This window comes from Humulus lupulus, chromosome 2 (assembly GCF_963169125.1).
Source record: "Humulus lupulus chromosome 2, drHumLupu1.1, whole genome shotgun sequence".
NCBI classification, from domain to species: Eukaryota; Viridiplantae; Streptophyta; class Magnoliopsida; order Rosales; family Cannabaceae; genus Humulus; species Humulus lupulus.
Window position 1 is genome coordinate 180,496,595 of NC_084794.1, and position 21,503 is coordinate 180,518,097.

The 21,503-nt window shown below is 41.3% G+C and overlaps 1 protein-coding gene across 1 annotated transcript; it reads right to left on the reverse strand.

Moving 5' to 3' along the window:
- Positions 1-295: 295 nt before the first annotated feature.
- On the reverse strand, positions 296-5,169 carry LOC133818770 (4-hydroxybenzoate polyprenyltransferase, mitochondrial). The gene is made up of 9 exons (XM_062251808.1): positions 4,584-5,169; positions 3,866-4,001; positions 3,429-3,550; positions 2,163-2,232; positions 1,907-2,056; positions 1,522-1,657; positions 1,280-1,376; positions 717-788; positions 296-614 (listed from the first exon to the last, which is right to left on the reverse strand). Exons 1-8 carry the CDS (start codon positions 4,964-4,966, stop codon positions 719-721), a joined length of 1,164 nt encoding a protein of 387 aa, XP_062107792.1. The 5' UTR covers positions 4,967-5,169; the 3' UTR covers positions 296-614; positions 717-718.
- Positions 5,170-21,503: the final 16,334 nt, after the last annotated feature.

Genomic DNA, 21,503 nt, shown 5'->3' on the forward strand with positions numbered 1-21,503 from the left:
AACACACGTGTCTGATTGTATTATTCAGTCAAGTTGTTAGTTTTTATACTTAGTCAACATTGTTAGCTTGTATATCTCATATTCGGTTCTTTTGTAAGCTTATTTAAAGGCACCCATTATTAATGAAAAGAATCAAGCCTTCAATTATCTTACAGAAGGTAGTCACATTGGGAAATGACTTGTAAAGACAATCTATGCAATTTTCAAACCAAAAATTCCCTTGCTGGTTTTCTAACATGTGAGAATTTTCCCGAACCATCTAGTTTTGTAATGTCAGGATCAAAAAAAAAAAAATTCCTTATTAACCTTTGATCTGCATTTAACAGAAAAAAGGAATTTTAAAACAATGTCATTTGAACAAAAAATTATAACCATGTTCTATAGTTTGGGCCACCAATGCCTGCAAAAAACTAATCTATGCTACTTTTACATCGACAACAATCTCTCTCTACACTAAAAATTGATGTATGATCTTAACGAATACTCCAATGCTGTAGTAAAAGTAATGACATATCTTTAGAAGCTGCATAATAAATAAACTTATGTGTACTGTATAGGTATATTCAATCTTACGATCACAATACTGTATTATTTACTATGGAAACTTTCTTCACCTGCAAGTTTAAAAAGAGAATTCCGTAAATTATTTGAAGTTTGACAGTGTTGGTATCAAATGAAACAAAGTGTAATTATCAGTAAATGAAAAAAGACCTTACTTTCAAGACGATAGTCGTCCTAATACAATTCCACTAAAAATAATAGCACCAAACCACTTGTTGGACACAAATCTGGAAACAAGATGGAACAGTTAGGCAAGTTAGTGATGTTCAAAGCCAAAAGCTGAGATAACAATAAAAAAGGGGAGAGGATAATACAAGAAAAAGGAGAATCAGAGAACTGGCCAATATTCAGTTAATATTCATTCACTTGGTCTAAAGATTCTGACAATTTGGCCCACTGATAGAAAAACACCCTTTACAACTATTAGCACAAACTTTTAAGACAATCCCTATGAATCAAGAAAATGTAGATATCTACTTCATGAATTTATTTAGTGACCGATGTTTTACCTCAGAAAAAATAAATAAATAAAAAAGCTGTACCCTACAATTTAGTGTTAACATATTCTCCTCCCCTTACAAAACAAACAATTCAAGTTAAAAGAAGCACCTTCTGAACTACACTAGTTTATAAATTACGTGAATCCATCAGGATGTTGAAACAATTTTATACTTAAACAACATAGTTTTCTCTTAACCAACATCAAGTCAAGCCGTACTTTTTATTGCAATCATCTCGGGATGAAAGGTCAACGGTCCATATCTGCCAAGCTAATTGTCCAGATGCAGCAGCCAAAGATGCATAATATGGCCACCCTGCGCAATAGTCAGCAGATGTTTTTCATAAAGATCAGTCACGAATTTTTTTCTCTTCAGAGAAAATGGAAACCAAAAAGTCTAAAAAAAGATCATAGAATAAGATAAAACCACTAGAGAGAAAAACATGAAAATGAAGGATTACCAATTTCAGCATTATATCCACTAAGGGCAAGACTGCTAATGCACGCAACTCCGAACCCCATATTCCACTGCTTAGTTGAATCCCCAAATCTCAAAGCCGTAGATTTAATACCAACTCTCACATCATCCTCTTTGTCCTGAATGAAATATTAAAACATTCTAATTTCATTAAAAGATTTCAGTTGCTCATCATGGATTATAAATTCACTAAACCTGCAGAACTCGCTCATCAAACAAAGGAAGGAAGATATGTATAAATATATATATATCCAGTGAAATCAAAGGTTTTTTCCAGTACAAAACGAGACACGGAACCAACTGGCCCTGTTCTGTGAAACTTACAAACCTCTGTCAAACAGAGGACATAATTACACATTTATTAATACCTGATGCGCATATATCGTGTCATAGACTAGAGTCCAAAATACTCCAGAGGCATACAAGGGGAACACTATAGCTGGATCAATGTCTCCTTTAACAGCAGCCCATCCTAATAAAGCTCCCCAATTAAAAGTTAAACCTAGATAGGCTTGAGGCTACAGAACATCGTACAAATAAACCAGTCAACTTTTGTGACATTGTTCATCAATCAAAATACAGGTTAAAGTTCATGAAAATGGTTAAAGAAGTAGAAATTATTACCCAAAATGTCAGCCTCTTCATAAGGGGATAGGAAAAGACTAGCAGCAAAGATGAAGCCCCCAATATGCGACTGTTGGAAACAAAGAAATAAGAATAATTCAAACAAATTTATAAATGGATAACTTTCAGACCATGCCGGCTTGGATGAACAAAATGAAACCAAGAATAAAAGAAACCAGTTGAATTCATGTAATGGTTGAAATTTCCAGATAATTGTAGTAGGATGACCAATAAGCTACAATAAATACACTTTCTGATTTTGTACGAATTTACATATGCTCTAAGAACTAAATCTGAAAACATTACTATCTTGTTTTATTTATTTATAACAAATGAAAAATGTATATTAATATAAAAGATGATAAGATATCATTTTAAGTTACATCCACAAGTGCCAATCATTACTTAGCACTGAAATAGATAATTCTTTAAACTCCCTAGTTTTAAGGATCTAAAAATAGCCACCCAATATTTCACTCTATCCCATAAAGAAGGGAAATCATTTTCCATCTCCTGAAAGATCCTATTATTTCTCTCTAGACTCCAGCCATACAACCCAAATAATTGCAATAACAGCTGTGTTCCATAAACACTTCTGTTTGCTCCCATCACTGCCCCTCAAATCACCTAGGCTGTCCATCTTGTACATAATATCCAGGCAAAACAAGCACACCAAACCTTGTAACATTCTTGATCGACACCAACCGATTGGCGATGTAAAAAGATATGGATATGATTGCTAGTTTCAGCACTATTTTTGCACAGAGAACAACCACTCGAAGACTTATATAGAAAAGGAAGTATTTTCCCAAAATCGAAAAGTTTCTTTGTTTCCAAGCTTGAATCTGATGTGCATAAAACAAAATCCTCGAACCGAGCTGAGATGAACTTCCATGGGCTTCTATAAGTTACTCTAGAGCTCAAGGGAGTATCCCACCCATTTTCGGCCAGCCCATAGTTTCTTTTAGCGACTTTATGCCATTAATGTTTAGCAAAAACGAAACTTTATGCCATTATTGTTTTTAAGAGGAAAGTGCCATAACCACTTCATTAGTAAAACCTTCGTTGTTTTTCAAAATTTGCCAATACATAACCCTCCTATCTCCCTAGGTAGGCAATCATTATCATCTCTTATAATGTCTTATTACTTCAAAGAACAGCAAGGTTATTAACTATCAGCTTTTATTCTCAAATAATCTTGTAGTAACATAAAACGTCAATAACTCCTAGGAGCATCTCAACAAGAAATATGAAAGGAACACTAACCTGTAATTATTCAGTTGAAGAAGAATGCCAAGACCCAAAAGTAATTGAAACCCAAGAAAACAAATTCCCTTAAAAGGTGTGATAATACCGCTTGCAACTGGCCTCAACTTTGTACGTTCTACCTACATTATAGAGATCATATTACCTTGCAAAACTTCCAGTGTGTGTGTACATATATAAATTTATATATATATTTATGTGCGCGTGTGAAAATATGACACTGCAATAACAGCGAGGCAGTTTTATATATTTATATATATGCGTGTGTGTGAGAGAGAGAGAATACATCCTTGTATTTTTCTTTCGAATTAATACAAGGCAGTTTTGTTTCAAAAATAAAAAAGATGACACTGCAATAACACCAAATCAAATAGACAATGGCAATAAAGAATTAAACAAAACTGTACATACTTGATAGCAGAAGAAGACGAATTTACCATTGAATCAATATCTCGATCAAGAAGATCGTTAATGGTACATCCAGCACCCCGCAGAAGCAAAGCCCCACATCCAAATAATGTCATCATCTTGATATCAGGAAGGTTTCCTGGGTTTGCTGCCAAACCAATTGACCTAGAGACAATAAAATTGACAAAATTCGGAGAAATAAAAAAAAGGTAGACTGGAATATATCCATGACAGATGGTATGAATAATTCAAGAGAAAGTGTGCTAATATCAGATTTGTTAAGCTTCCTCCTTACACGGGCTCGAAGACTCAGATTTATCACTTATGGGATAATACTTTTCTATTATATATATCTTGTTTTTCTATAATAATCAATTTTCTTGAAGTGCAAGTCTTTCCCATTTGGAAGCAACATAAATCTATAGGAACTGATGGAATTAAGGAAGAGAATCGACCATGGTCCCCAAACCTCACAAGTAGACATTACACGTTGGAGCACATTATGAAATATTAGCATAATTTGTAGAGTTAATATATGAAGCTAATAGAGCAAGACACAATCCAGCACATTTTACACCTTTACTTAAACACAAAGCTATTCAGCTAATAGTTTCATTTCAACATGTTATAGGGTGACAAAACCACACTAGTTTAATTATCATATTCCAATTCCCTATTTCCTCCATATTCACACATCAAGTAAATAAACCAAAAAACTTGTAAAGCTAATACAGAATAAGCCCATACCACATACAAGGCCAAGCGAGCAACCATGTCCCAATGGGCTTATCAAGCCGAGCAAGCCGAACGTACGGACGAATCTGCGTGGGCAAATACAAGTCAATCCAAGACACATCTACTACCTTGGCATCGCGGCTCCGATTCTCGTTGCTTTTAGCGGTGGTAGAAATGTGGCTGACGTAACCGAGTCTGAACTCGGAGATCCATTCCCGGCCATGGCTCTGATTAGGACCAGTAAAGAGGCGAGGGGTAGGGGTATGGTTAGAGGTGGCAAGATAATTATGAGAAGACGAGACAGAAAAGAGAGAGATTGAGGATGAGGAGGCTCTGAGGAATCTCCTAGTGGTACCACTACGTGAGACGCGAGAGAGCCATAACGACGCCGCCATGATTGTGAGAGTTGAAATGCTTATTCATGTGAGTTGCTTCAATGGAGTCTGGATTCTTAATATTGCAGAAACTTTGGGCCGGATTAGTAGCTGATTTAGATACAATTCTATAAATCCAAAAACATAAAAATGCAGCTCAGTAATGCAGCCGTTTCTACCTTTCTTCCTCATTTAATATTGGGTTTATTCCAAAGAACATTGCTATTAGGCAAGAATGGTCCCATGAGGTGGCGCCTGGTGAGTGAGTGTATAGCCATTTTTTATAATAGTCATTAAATTAAAATATGTGTTTCCTAATATTAAAATAATATATACAACTTAACTTATGGTAGTGTTGGATACTGTTGATGTTCTTTAGCATTTCCCTATTCCAAAATGTTAATGTTAGAAGTCACCCCGTTTCAATAAATTATTTGAGTAATGATATGTGCACAAAAACTATGAACTAAAAAATTACACCAACTTTTATGATAATTTCATTAAACCAATCAAATTTCTTTTAGGTGGGACCCACTATTTTAAAAAATAGTGTCACATCAATTAATGTAATATTTTGGTGCACATATCAAATTATAAAATAACCTGAATTTTGAGGTTGAGTTATCATTTAGTCAACTTTTTTTTATTAGACCAAAATGCCTTTACTTTTTATGAATAAATTTATTAAATATTAGATTAAATAGTTGCAAAAACACTCAAGAGTCATTTGGTATGCAAGAATCTAGATATGAGAATGAGAATCTGAACATATTGACTTGTTTTTTCATCAACTCACACGAAGTGATAAATAAAGAGTTATTTTGTGTGTAATACCTCAGAGCTGATCTTAATAATGAATAGTGAGCTAAAGAAAAGATGAATGAATGCAATAATAAATGAATGAGACAATGATTTATAGTTGTTCAGTCCAAAAAAGATGACCTACGTCCACTTTAGTCATTATTATTTATGACCTTTGAACCCTCAAGAGCAAGCTGAGTTTGATCTTGCTCTTGGGGCAGTTACAAAGATGGAGAGTAGAAGCTCTCTCCGAAAATAAACAACCACTGACTTCTTTTGCTCTCCCTTTTTTCAATTTTCTTTCCTCAGTGCGTGTTGCACTATTTATAGATGCGGAGATGATTAGGGCTAACAGTGGCACCTTGTTTCCCAATCATGTTAAATCTTAGTACACTTGGTTGGAGGCAGGTTTGTGACTCACCAAAAATGGTAGTCTGACGTGTCCTATTCATTTAATGTTTGAAGGTGCACTCTGGTGCGAAATGAGGTTCGAATGGTGAGGGCCACCAACGAGTAGCGAGGGGCCTCGATGATTGGCGAGGTCCTCAAGGATCAGCTACGTTCGAGGGCGACTTTAGCAGATCCTTGCAGTGTGTGTTTGTCCAACTTGTGTGTCTGGCTAGGGCGATCGACTAGAGCCTTTTTTTCTTACGATTGGGGTGGCCGTCTATGGATCATTTGGCTTCACATGATGAGAGCAGTAGACCAGCACTAGCGAGTCCTACCTCTTCTTGAGTATTGGGGAAGTGGTGAGGGCCACTCTATACAGCGGTTGGTGGTGACAGTTGTGTTCCGACACTTTGCCTTGACATGTCATTGCTTCGCGGGCTACCACGTGGAAGTGCCAAATTTTGGGTATAACATTTACCCCCAAGTGATGCTCCACATTTGTGTGGGGCTGACTTACATCACCGAGGGGCGGTCTGCCTGTTGTCAAGTTGTTCTCTTGATGGTGCTAGACAACTCGTACTTATAGACCACAAATTCCCATTCATTGTAGATTTGTATCGTCTTTACTTTGCAATAACTCAGTGAAAGATGGGTGTTTTGATGCCTGGGATGGTTGATGGGACAGATGTTCAGCCCGTACTCGTGTGGTTTGATTGTGCTCAATGCATTTGACTCGTGTCTTTTTTCATTGTTGATGATTACGGTCTCCGTTGGCAAGGTGCAGTTCAACTTTTCCATTTTTATGAGTCATTTTATAGCACCTAACATTTCCTTTTCCGTCAAAAACGAGTGGGTCCCACCTTAATAGTGCATCCGTAGGCGGTGGCAGGGAGCCTCCTAGGCGCTCGCTTTTATAAGGCAGCGATGGGGAGGGGGCATGCACCCTCACTTGCTTCATAAGAGAAACATGTGCACCTTCTATGCATCTTCCTTCTTCATGGGAAAATACTCAGTTGCCGGGATGTAGTGGTGAAGTGCTTTGCCAAAGGGTAGGGGTGTGCACGGTGTGGTTTGGGCGGTTTGAACACTTTTTAATACACCACGCCACAAGTGCGGTTTAGTAGCTACAACACACTGTGCAGTGTGATTTCATTGCACCAAACTGACCAAACCAAACCATTTTTTGCGGTGTGGTTTGGGTGGTTTTCCACGGTGTAAGTGTGTTAAAAAAATATGTGTGAGATAGAGAGGTGATAGGGAGGAGGCGCAAATGAGATGAGAGAGGAAGGAGTTATTATCGTGTATGATGTGTTAGAGAATAAGGTTATACCCTAATTTAAGTGGACTCCTAATTTAAGTGGGCTCCTAGTTTTAGATTGGGTTACTAAAAAATAGTATATATGTAAAGTTTAATTTTTTTTAACATATTTGTAAGTATATGGTGTGGTGTGGTGCAAACCAAAATTTCACACCGCCAAATCGCGCACCGCACTGCTCCACACGGTTTAGCTAAGATACAAACCATACCGAACAATTCCACTTTGACACCGCGATTTGCGGTGTAGTGTGGTGCGGTGCGGTCGGTCGCCGCGGTTTGTCGGTTTAGATGCTCACCCCTACCAAAGGGGCCTATAAAGGTGGAGCCTTGCCAAACCTCATTGGGAGTTTGCTCCAAGACTCTTGCTTTTTCTCCTCATAAGCTTGCCACCCCCTTCGGGTCTCCTCCTAACATTAAGCCACATTCCTCACCATGGGTCATCTTCTATAAGGGTCTTCTTCATTGTAGTATGCTCCCTTACCTATTAATTTCACATATTGCTAGAAATCCACCTTGTTCTTGTTGAATGCATGTGTTATTGAGTGATTTCTCTATTTCTTACTTGACCCATGAAATTGAAGGTAGAAATTGAATGGGCTAGGTAGAATTAGGAGAATTATTGTTGAAATTGCACCATGGGTTGTCCGATTTAAACATTTAGGGTGATTTGCGACTCAGACTCAACCATGGGTGCCGATTGAGGCAAGTGGTGGCGACGACGACAGCTGACGAGGAGCTTAAGGGCCTTGGGTGGCATGAAGGACAAGTGTCCTTTGGGGCGCAAGGGCGAGCGATTGTCAACCAGTCATTGGGGCGAAAGGGACCGACGATGGGCAAGTGGCTCGCGATGGGAGCAATGGATGAGTGGCTGGCGACGAGAGCAAAGGGGCGAGCGGCTCGCAAAGGGCGCAAGGGGCGAGCGGCTCACAAAGTGCGCAAGGGGCGAGCAGGGCGCGAAGGCAGTCAACGACCTGGTGAGGGGCGCGAGTGCGAAGGGTGTGTTGGTGATGCGCGCAAGTGGTCAACGACTAGGCAAGAGGCATGAGCACTGCGCACAATGGCGAGGGGGCACATTGACTAGGGCACGCGCACTGGTAGGCGCTGGTGCGCAATGGCGAGGGTGCTGGTGTGCGCAAGATCGACCAGGCTATCTGCTTCGCCGCTTGGTGATGGGTCGCCTGGCTTTGCCTTTGGGGATTGGTACTTCATTTCATCATTTTCCCAGGCAGTGGTGTGCATGCCATTGTCGATTTCCAGCACTTGCGCTTTGTTGTAGAATGGTGTTTCCGCCGCCTGAAGGGGCTTCTCCCCGATTGAGCCAAAAGGATCCCGAGCCCCCTTGCCAATCGTCTGGGGATGATGGGGGAGATACTTTGCATATTTTTGGTGAATTTTCTTCAACAGACTGTCGCGTTTCTCACTTGTGGAGAGTGGGCCTGTAGTGTGGATTATTTCTGTAATTTGATCGTATTGACTCTTTGAATGTTGTCCATTCAGGTACCTTTTTTATTCCCTCATTGAACCCCGACAAACTCCCTGGAATAGGGCCCGCCCACAGCGCGATGCCATTCGACCCGTCGTTGTTGAGCCAGAGTCATATTGCAGTGGGGATTCTTCTGTTGTCGCCCGGCAAGTTCACGATACCTCGCCTTTGTCAGTTGAGAGAAACTTTGCTTATCGTCCATCTGTTATGAGCACTGCATAACTTGCATAGATGAGATCTCGTCATGCTCTTCCGGATGTTGTTGAGTGTAGGCTTCCCAGATCGAGCGAGCGTCCAGATCACCCTCGGAAGGACTAGTATGCGTGGATTCCTCAACACTCCGACCCTGGGGCCATTCTCCCACTTCACGATTATCTGGCCAATGTAGCCAACTACTTTCAGGTGGCGCCATTTCGGCTATCACCCAAACCTTATCGCATCATTCTCGGACTCCATGTATTGTACCATATTTTAGGTTGGGAGCCTCCTATACCCTGTGAGATTCATTATCTCTACCACCCTCAGGCCAATTGAAAGGGAGGACTTACGGATTCTATCATCTTCGCGTCCAGAGCGGGGTGTCAAATTTGGTGGTCAGCAGGAAGTCCAACGCTCAGGAATACCCATAAAAATATTTGTTCATGAGGGGCTTCAACTCTACTCACTGCATCTTTAGGAGAGTTGGTAAGTAATTCAGTTCCATTCTTTTTTAGATATTTCTTAGGATCATTGGGGTATTATTCCCGCCATCCTGCGCGGGAGTCCTCGCCATGGCGACCGGTGAGCTCCCTTGTGAGGGTGTTATGGGTCACCTGATTGTACTTGACTTGCATTTTTCTAAAGCGTGTGTTGTTTTGGGAGGAGCCCTTACTCGTACAATGGCAGGGCCCAGGTACGCGGACCGCTTGGATTTTCTTCAGGATAGATTGGCGGTGCAGTATAAGACCACACACTTCCTTCTTTCTGACCACACCCTACAACTTTCATCTTTTTGGGCGCCAACTAGTTTCTGAATGCAGCGACGCCATCCCTGCCTATAGAGTGCGTTGATGAGCGAGGCTTTCCGATCTTCACACATATTGGTGGGCCAATCGTGGTCGGTGATCGGCGACCATTGACCCTTGAGGTGGGAGGTCCTTCTGCTCTTCGCCCTGCCCACTCGTTGTCCCAAGAATTCTGCGACACTTCGGCACCTCGGGACCTTCTCAGGCGCAGGGGGAGTATTCACGATCCTTGCTACACTGTTCTTTCCCCTCTCCGTGGGGAGGTGGGCTGATCTGAGTTCTCCTGATCCTCATCTGAGTGGAGAGGAGCCTTCTAGTGGTCCTCCCTTCACAGGCTCATTGGGTATTTAGTGCCCACTTGCTGTCAAAGCAATTTATTTGAGCTTATTCATGTGATGTCAGGATTGTGTTTCTGCCTTGACTGATTGTTTGATTTCTGAATTGCAGGACCCATAGACCCATCATAGTACTTTCTCAGCCCTTGACTTTTCCGTAGGGTTCTAGAAGGCAAAAGAAACGACCTTCGCCTCAAATTCAATCGTACGGGAAAGCTAAGAGGGTTAGGATCCGACCTCCAGTTGTTGCTCCCACTGCTCCTACTTCGTCAGACCTTATCTTGAATAGCGCTCCATGTCCCACGATGCCAGCGTGCGTATTGCCTGCTGCCGCACCAACTTCTTCAGAGCTGCCATGTAATGCCCTACTACCTAGGAACCGTTATGTTGTGCATTTTAAACAGTGCTAAACTTGCTAACCGAGTCATTTGGCCATAATTGTGTAACTAAATGTGATTAACGATTTATGGTTAAAATTTTTGGTTAAAGACACAACGTTTCACTAAAACGTTTCCTGTATACATTGGGATTCCAAAATATATTTTAAAGGTTAATTACAATAAAATATTTACGACCAGCGACCTAAGCGGCAAAATAGGGTTTAACCCTAGTTCCTCTTTAAACCCTCGGCTGTGGTGGTCAAGCAGCCGCATATGTACACATCGTCACCTAAGCTCTCCAACTCAAGGATGGTCCAGCTTTCTTTTGCCTTTACCTGCACCACATAGCACCCGTGAGTCGAAGCTCAGCAAGAAAACTCAAACACATAATTATAAGTAGATAATAACATGTCACCAAATCATAACAAGCATGCCTATCAGTAATAACCCTATTCATGCATGTAGGCAGTTACAGATAGATGATTGTGGAGTCCTGCGCTCAGAGTAGATGACTAATAAGTCTCTCCCTCTGAGGTAGATGACTGATAAGTCTCTCTGAGGTAGACGACTATTAAGTCTCTCCGTGTATAGATGACTGATAAGTCTATCTTTGTATAGATGACTAATAAGTCTATCTCTGTATAGATGACTAATAAGTCTATCTCTGGGGTCCTGCACCCTCCTAGCCATGTGACGTTTCAGTCACCTGAGCTTATAGCCCTGGCTCTAAGTAACTAGCCTTTAGACTAGACAAGCACTTTAGTTTTCTTCGACCTTGGGGTCGGTCAAGCATTTAATGCTCATGTTAATTAGATATAATCATTTCGGCCTGTATTGAATACATTAATGGTGTTATTGACTCTTAAGCCAATACCATACAACCAATGCTCAGTACCACCGCTAATCTTGACTGATAAGTCACAGCTTCGCGATCAATACTAAACACCAATGCCGTTTCCTGACTAATAAGTCATTGCCATTCATGAGTACGCAAAGCTGCTATGCATTTACAATTCAATCAATGTCCATATATAGAGCACTGAACATGCCTCAACAATAACAATGCATGTCACATACTGGGTGCAGTTTACTTACCTTTGGTCCAAGCACATGTTACCAATAAACGACCCTCAAGCACGATCCTATTTCCGAGCCCCTAGCGATAACCTAGTCACACCCATAATATAAAACCTCATAAAAAATGAGTAAATAAAAACTTCCAGAACCAAACCTAGCCTCTGGGACGTCGAATTCTACTCAACTGGGTAGTAGGATCGATCCCACGCCCTTAGAATTAAGTTCCCACGGCTAAAAACCAAATCTGGCCAAAAATGCACAAGCCAGTTGCGACTTGGCCCTGAGGGTCGCGACTTGGCCCTGAGGGTCGCGACTTGCCCCCAAGTAAAAGAGCATTTGCTTGGGCTTCAGGGTGCGGGCCGCGACTTGGCCCCTCTTGGGTTGCGGCGCGCCCCCCAGGCAGAGCCTCCTTGGCTCCTGGTTCATCCTGGTCGCGACTTACTAGAACAAGGTCGCGACTTGACCACGAAACCAGCCATTTTCTACGGTTTCTCCCACTTAAAACCTTCCAAAAACCTATCCAAACATATCCAAATCCCAAAATCAAAGTTCCCAAACATCCCAATTATCCAAAACCAATAAAACCCAAGTCTCAAACCATCCAAAAACTCATCAAAACTTAAAATCCAATCAAAGCTTAAAAACTTTAAAAACTTAGAACTTAAAACTTGGATTACCTCTGATTAAGTATTTTCCCAACTAAGTCCTCCGGCTAATAAACTTCTAATCTTCCCTAGAATCGCTATGCCTCGATCCTTGCTTGAATCTAAGTCCTAAAACTCGAGTTTCCTTCGAAAATGCGAACGGGTGTCGAAAAGGGAACAGGAGGGAGAGAGAACGTTCTTTTATAATTCTGATAGGTTACTTCAAGCTTAAGTAACCTCAAGCAAATCCTAATGCTCGGGGTCCCAAAAACGCCCCCCGGGGTAAAATAGTCAAAATTCCTAGGATTTCCCCTGATCTCACTAACTCCCAACTTATCATCAAATATTTATTCCCATTACCCAATATCCCGGTAATGTGCTAAATACCCCTTGACTCACTCCGAGTCAAGTATGGATCTCGTTGTGACTTTCCTACTGGCTTGCCTCCTAGGATCGCCTCGTGCTGAGTAACCCAAGCATAACCAAATAATAATGAGTACCACACACATACCACATATATGACAAATATACTCATAACGGGCCAAATTATGAAAATTATCCAATTAAACATAAATGGACCCACATGCATATTTAATACACCTAAACATGCATATCAAGTCATATTATAATATAACTCACATAATCACATAATGATACACATAAATATCATATAATTATAAAATTTGCCATCCAGGCCCCCTAATCAAGGCCCTAAGCCTTATTAAGAAATTTGGGTCGTTACAACTATCCCCTCCTTACAGAAATTTCATCCTCGAAATTTTATCTGAGTAGCCCAGAATATCAATCCCACATATCTGATTCAAGTTTCTAGGTCGCTCGCTCGACCCTACTGTTTCCTTATAATACCTTAACCCAAGGTACAACTTTGTCTCTCAAAACCTTGTTCTTTCTGTCTCATATCTGAGCTGGCTACCCTTTATAGGATAACTTAACTTCTAATTCTAGATTCTCATAACTCAACACATGAGTCTCATCTAACACATGTTTCCTCAACATGGAAATATGAAATACACTGTATACGCCCAACAATGCCAAAACTAAGGCCAATCCAAATGCAACCTGACTAATCCTATCCAAGATTTCAAATGGTCCTACTAATCTAGGGCTCAACATGCCCTTATTTCCTCACCCCCTTCCATGGTGATAATCTAAGGAAGATATAGTCTTCCACTTGGATCTCCATGTTCCTGCATTTCAGACTAACATAACTTTTCCATTTACTCTGAGAAGCGAACATTCAAGCTCTAACCTTTTCAATAGCCTCAATGATCCTCTAAACCACCTCAGGGTCCAAATATAACATCTCACCCATCCCATCCCAATGAATGGGCGGTATACATTTCCTACCATACAACATCTCATAAGGTGCTTCTCCAATAACTGGATAAATCTCTCTGATTTACCATCAGTCTGAGGATAATAACTTTACTAAATTCCAATTATATACTCATCGCCTTCTGCAACCTTCCCTAAGACTTGGAAGTAAAAACAGGTTCCTCATCTAATAAGATAGACCCAGAATTCTCAAGCAGGTGTACTATCTCTCTCACGTAGAGATCTGTATACTGGTCAACTGCGTTACTTGTCCTTGCTGATAGAAGTGAGCTGACTTTGTATACTGATCCATAATGACCCGAATCAAATCATGCTGACCCACTATCTTAGGCAGCCCCACCGTGAAACCTATCGCGATGTTTCCTTACTTTCGCTATGGAATACACAAAGGCTGTAATGGCCTTACTGGTTTTTGATACTTTGTCTTGACTTGCTAATAGGTTAAGAGCTTTGTCACGAATTCAGTTACGTCCCTCTCCAACCCAGGCCACCAATATAAAGCTTTCAAATTCTGGTACATCTTCATGATGCCTGGATGAAGAGAATAAGAGGGTAGTATGAGATTCATCAAGAATCCCTCATTTAATCCCAATGTCCATCGAATCCCAAGTCTGATCCTTATACCACAATAAACTCATACCTGACACTGCATAATCCTTAGCTAATCCAGCTAAGACATTCCCCTCAATTCTTCCCATCTATGGGTTCATTTAACTGTTTTCCTTTAATCATCTCTGAAATAGTAAACTCAAATGTAATGTTGGCCACCTGGCCTACCAGTAACTCTACTCTAGTTCTGGTCACACCGTTCAACTAACTTGTTGCTTAAGCAATCACCTTTTCCTGACAATGAGGTGTCATAATAACCTACAAATTGGTTCTGATTTGTAAGAAGACTTAGAACTCTTCCACAAAGCACATGTAATATCCTGCCCATCCAAGGAAACTCCTGTCCTATAAGGCGTTCCTTGACCTCAGCAAATCTCCAACCGAGAATATACAACAATACTGTTGATCAAGATGATCACAAATCCAATTTAGTTAATCTTTGAATACTCTATTCATCTAACCCATCAAACACAACTCAGCATTAATCAAATCCACCAAAACATAACTCAGCACTCCTAGTGCCCTTATCTAATATAAAAGCAGTCTTTTGCATATCCTTCTCCCTGATCTTCAGCTGGTACTAACCAGATCAAAGAACCACCTTGGAGAATACCATCATACTCAATAACTAAGCCTTTAGTTCTTACAGCTCTGCTGAAGCCATTCAATACAGTGCCCTAGATCTGGTTTCGTCCCGGGCACCAATCCAAGTACCATTTTATCTATTTGGTTAAAGATAATCCTGAAAAATCCCTTAGAAACCCATCCAAAAACTCACAGACTAATCCAGTCTGTCTTGATCCCACTGGCACAACCTAAGTGGTATCCACCACACTAGCTAGGAGTTCTATGCATCCTCCTGCAATAGATCTCTAGCTCTGAATACAGATGTCATAAACATACAAAGTCCATGCACAGTGCCAACACATACAAGGGTTTCTCACCCTCAAACTCAAGGATTACTATCCTTTCCTCACAATCTATCATTGCCCCATACTTGGCTAACCAATCCATATTCAGGATCATATTGAAGTCAGTCATAACTAATTTTATAAAATCAACTGATGGGTCCTCTCTCCACAATAATCAAACTCTTCTTTTAAAATTACCAATAGAGTATCACATTCTTATCACAACATAACCATGTAATCTGCATATCAAATCTATGCCTCTCGATGTAACAAGCAAAGAATAACATGGTACCAAAACCAGTCAGCATAATACAAAAATCAGAACTAGAAAGCTGACCTGCCACCACTGAGGAACCAACCTCAGTCTCAGTCTTAGTCTCGATCTCAGAATCAGTCTCTGACTGCATCGGAGCGAACACTCGAGCTGGAGTCGAGCTGTCCACCCCCTTTTTCTCATCCTTCCTTCGACTTGGGCAATCCTTCTTGAGATGCCCAACCATTCCATAAAAGAAACATGCCTTTGCTTGACATTCCTTCAGATGATGCCTCTTGCACCAAGCATATTTTGGGTAAAGTCTCCAATTCTTGTTCTCACTCGATCCAATAAACGAAGATGTCATTGTCTGGGCTCTGTGCTCTCCGACACTCTCCTTCTCAATCTGATTTCTTATGCTCTCAATAGCAAGAGCCTTTCCTACCACCTGAGTGTAGGTAGAGATTTCATGCACTAGGGCAACTCTAATGCCCTAAGCTATTATGGAATTCAATCCCTGGATAAACCTTTCCTTCCGGGCCACATCCGTGGATACCATATCAAAAGAAAACTTGGCCAACCCATCGAATTTGTTAACATACTAGATTACTGTTGCATTTCCCTGAACCAGAATAAGAAACTCATTCATTTTAGCAGTCTTGACTGCATCACAATAATATCTTTCATTAAATAGCTACCTAAATTCTTTCCAGTCTATCACAGTTGTATCTCGTGTCTGGGATACTACTTCCCACCATGTCCGGGCATTATCCCACAATACATATGTAGCACGGATCACCCTATCGTGACCTACCACCCCCATACTATCGAGAATGGAACTGATCATGCCCATCCATTGCTCAGCTCTGAATGGATCTAGGCCTCCCTAAAAAACTGGAGGGTAATACTCCTTGAATCTTCCACAAAGAAATTCCCACCTCTTCTCAACCCTAGGTTGAGCCAATACTGGTGCCGCTCCTAGCATAACAATGGAAGAAGTATTCCCTAATAGAACCCGTTGCTGTTTTAAACACCTAATCTCTTCCTCTTGCCTCTGAAATCTTAATTGTATATCTATAAACACCTGTTGCAAATTATGAGGGGCAAGTGAAGAACTCAGGCCCTGGCTGTAATTCCCAGCCTCGATATAACCACCACCAGACCTCATTAATTGCCTTGGATACATACCTTCTAATTAAATCTGCAGTCAATAACTTGACCCATTAAACATGATGAGAATATCAAAAGCCTTCCCCACGGGAGCAATCATACCACACTACATTCACAACCACTGCAGTGCTAAAAACATGCCCATAACATTCATACATCAATCATAATCCCTGCTCTTCCAACATACATACCATGCCTCCAACTTCAGCATGCAAATAACACATTTATATATACACTGAGCAGGTAATCATATCAATAATCAAGAGCCAAGCTCTATCAGAATCTCATGCTCCCTAATACAATATGCAGGTAAAGCATTTACATTCTATTTAAACAATTAAGCACATAACTACAAAAATAGTTACCATACCCCGAGTGAAGCTTGTCTTTAGTGACGAGTGTACATGCCCAACTTGTCTACAGGAACCCTTAACCTTGGCTCTCTCTGATACCAAGTTGTAATGCCTTACTACCCAGGGACCATTATGTTGTGCATTTTAAACAGTGTTAAACTTGCTAATCGAGTCATTTGGACATAATCGTGTAAGTAAATGTGATTAACGATTTAGGGTTAAAAATTTGGTTAAAGATACAACGTTTCACTAAAACTTTTACTGTATACATTGGGATCCCAAAATATATTTTAAAGATTAATTACAATAAAAGATTTACGACCAGCTGACCTAAGTGGAAAAATAGGGTTTAACCCTAGTTCCTCTTCAAACCCTCGGCCATGGTGGTCGAGTAGCCGCATATGTACACATCGTCACCTAAGCTCTCCAACTCAAGGATGGTCCAGCTTCCTTTTGCCTTTACCTGCACCACATAGCACCCGTGAGCCGAAGCTCAGCAAGAAAACTCAAACACATGCTTATAAGCAGATAATAACATGTCACCAAATCATAATAAGCACGCCTATCAGTAATAACCCTATTCATGCATGCAGGCAGTTACATATAGATGATTGTGGAGTCTTGCGCTCGGAGTAGATGACTAATAAGTCTCTCTCTCTGAGGTAGATGACTGATAAGTCTCTCTGAGGTAGACAACTAATAAGTCTCTCTAGGTAGATGACTAATAAGTCACTCTCTGAATAGATGACTATTAAGTCTCTCTCTGTATAGATGCTCATAAGTCTATCTCTGCATAGATGAATAATAAGTCCATCTCTGTATAGATGATTGATAAGTCTATCTCTGTATAGATGACTGATAGGTCTATCTTTGGGGTCCCGCACCCTCCTAGCCACCTGATGTTTCAGTCACCTGAGCTTATAGCTCTGGCTCTAAGTAACTAGCCTTTAGACTAGACAAGTGCTTTAGTTTTCTTCGACCTTGGGGTCGGTCAAGCATTTAATGCTCATGTTGATTAGATCTAATCATTTCAGCCTGTATTAAATACATTAATGGCGTTATTGACTCTTAAGCCAATACCATACGACCAATGCTCGGTACCACCACTAATCTTGACTGATAAGTCATAGCTTCGCGATCAATACTAAACACCAATGTCGTTTCCTGACTAATAAGTCATTGCCATTCACAAGTAAGCAAAGCTGCTATGCATTTACAATTCAATCAATGTCCATATATAGAGCACTCAACATGCCTCAACAATAACAATGCATGTCATATACTGGGTGCAGTTTACTTACCTTTGGTCCAAGCACATGTTACCAATAAACGACCCTCAAGCACGATCCTATTTCCGAGCCCCTAGCGATAACCTAGTCACACCCATAATATAAAACCTCATAAAAAATGAGTAAATAAAAACTTCCAGAACCAAACCTAGCCTCCGGGATGTTGAATCCTACTCAACTGGGTAGTAGGATCGATCCCAGGCTCTTAGAATTAAGTTCCCACGGCTAAAAACCAAATCTGGGACAAAATGCACAAGCCAGTCGCGACTTGGCCCTGAGGGTCTCGACTTGCCCCCAAGTCAGAGAGCATTTGCCTGGGCTTCAGGGTGCGGGCCACGACTTGGCCCCTCTTGGGTCGCGGCACGCCCCCCAGGCAGAGCCTCCTTGGCTCCTGGTTTATCTTGATCGCGACTTGCTAGAACAAGGTCGCGACTTGACCACGAAACCATCCATTTTCTACGGTTTCTCCGACTTAAAACCTTCCAAAAACTTATCCAAACATATCCAAATCTTGGAATCAAAGTTCCTAAACATCCCAATTATCCAAAACCAATAAAACCCAAGTCTCAAACCATCCAAAAGCTCATCAAAACATAAAATCCAATCAAAGCTTAAAAACCTTAAAAACTTAGAACTTAAAACTTGGATTACCTCCAATTAAGTATTTTCCCAACTAAGTCCTCTGGCTAATAAGCTTCTAATCTTCCCTAGAATCTCTATGCCTCGATCCTTGCTTGAATCCGAGTCCTAAAACTCGAGTTTCCTTCAAAAATGCGAACAGGTGTCGAAAAGGGAACGGGAGGGAGAGAGAACGTTCTAAACGTTCTTCTATAGTTCTAACAGGCTACTTCATGCTTAAGCAACCTCAAGCAAATCCTAATACTTGGGGTCCCAAAAACACCCCTCGAGGTAAAATAGTCAAAATTCCTAGGGTTTTCCTCTGATCTCACTAACTCCCAACTTATCATCAAATATTTATTCCCATTACCCAATATCCCGGTAATGTGCTAAATATCCCTTGACTCACTTCGAGTCAAGTATGGATCCCGTTGTGACTTTCCCACTGGCTTGCCTCCTAGGATCATCTCGTGCTGAGTAACCCAAGCAGAACCAAATAATAATGTAGTACCACACACATACCACATACATGCCAAATATACCCATAACATGTCAAATTATGAAAATTACCCAATTAAACAGAAATGGGCCGACATGCATATTTAATACACCTAAACATGCATATCAATTCATATTATAATAAAACTCACATAATCACATAATGATACACATAAATATCATATAATCACATAACTCTAAAATTTTCCATCCTGGCCCCCTAATTAAGGCCCTAAGCCTTATTAAGAAATTTGGGTCGTTACATGCCACCTCTCGCGCCTCTAGCAGGCGTTAGTATGGCGAGAGGGATGTTAAAGTACGTAGCATTAGGTCCCCGCATCCTCTACAACTGGCCATTGGTAACTATTGGTTCTTCTCTGTACTTGTCTCGCCTACAGATGGAGAACACTATCATGGTAGCTATTCTGGCTTATCTCCTTTTCTTTCTGTTATGAGTACATCCTTACAATTTGCTTGCTTTATTTTTCAGGCGGCACTGACTATGGTGAATCTTCATCTCCAACTTGAGTAGGAGACTGAGGATCTCCAGAAGACCTACTCAGATCTTGAGAGTGCCTTTTCTGACCTTGAGAGCTCTTGTACTGCCCTTGCCGCCTTGGAGCAGGAGCTCGTGAGGGACCGTTCTGCCTGTGAGGACGCTACTAGAGCTACGACATGTGCTCGACGGGATGCAGAGGTGTGGAAGATTCAGCATGACGCTATGGACGTGCTTATTATGGCTGACCGTGACAAATCTTGTCGTGAGGTCAAGGCGACTCGTAGAGTTGGCAGTGAGAAAACTAGCAACATGTTGTTTTTTTATTTGGTGCTCCAATCGCAGTCTCGATTTTAGTTTCATGGGTGAGCCAGTTGCTACGAACATTTTGTCATACTATCAGGCTTGCCTAGCCGAGGAGGAGATTGATGATGGCGTTGCCGAGGATTCGAGGAATGTCATTATTGAGGTTGTTGATGAGGATAATATTGATCAGGTTACCCTAGAGCGAGGTGGTGTTGAGGGAGTTGCACCTGTTGAGGCTTCTGTCGGCGAGCTGGACATCGGCGAGGGCCCCACCAGAGAGGGTGTCGCTGGGGAGGGCATTACTGGTGAGGGCATCGCTGGCGTGGACGCCACTGGCAAGGGTGCCGCTGGTGAGAGGACCACTGGTGAGGGCGATCGCTCCACCAACCATGCATAGGCTTCTCATCCCTGGTTTTATTTAATTATCTTGTTATTTACATTGAGTTATGCTCATGTTTGTATGAACATTGGCCTTGACTTGGCCGCTTTTTGTTGTATATTGATGATGGCTTATGCTTGATTTTTGCATCTGCGCTTGATGTTGCTTCGCAAATTTTTTTGAATTTCACCTTGTTTGTTATTGTTTGCTTGCATGCTTCATTATGTACGAACTTTACATGAACTTTGCATGATCTGTGCTTTTTCGTTGCTTTGCTCCACACACACTTACATGAACTTTGCATGTCTGCTGCTTTGTTCTATGTGCGTGTTGCTTTGCTCCATATGCTATACCTGAACTTTTCACTATCGATGCTTTGTTCCATGTGCATGACACCCCTTATAACCCCCAAGTGACTAGGAGAGCAGGGGAGTCTGGTCACTTATGTTGTGACTGGCCCTTCGAATGATGGGGGGGGGGGGGGGGGGGGACACTAGCGGGGGCCCTTCCCACGCATGTGATAGCTCTCATGGAGATAGGTTGAATTGCTTATTTTTCTCGATCGCCTGCAATTGGCTAGCCTGGAAGGGCAAGTTTCTTTGTTGCTCTGCCCTGGTCACTTGCAATTGGCTCTAGTGATCACGGACAAATTTGAGATCAGGTCCTTTGTATAATGCCACTTTCTCATGATCATTTGGCCTGAACCAACTGGGTTTTGTTATTCGATATTAGAACTTATATGGGACTTGGGGAAATCAAGACTGTCACGAGGATGTCTATTATTATTTCCCTTTATGGCGACCTTGATAATCATAGCCTCACCATTTGTGTCCTTGCCAATCATGGCCTCACCATTTGATGATTTGTAATTCTATGGCCTTGCTAATC

Excerpts from the sequence above, each read along its gene's own strand:
- LOC133818770 (XM_062251808.1), bottom strand. The coding sequence starts at position 4,966 with ATGGCGGCGTCGTTATGGCTCTCTCGCGTCTCACGTAGTGGTACCACT. Across the intron at positions 4,002-4,583 it reads CTCGCTTGGCCTTGTATGTG|GTCAATTGGTTTGGCAGCAA; the intron begins GTATGGGCTTAT and ends TATTGTCTCTAG. Across the intron at positions 1,658-1,906 it reads ACACGATATATGCGCATCAG|GACAAAGAGGATGATGTGAG; the intron begins GTATTAATAAAT and ends TATTTCATTCAG.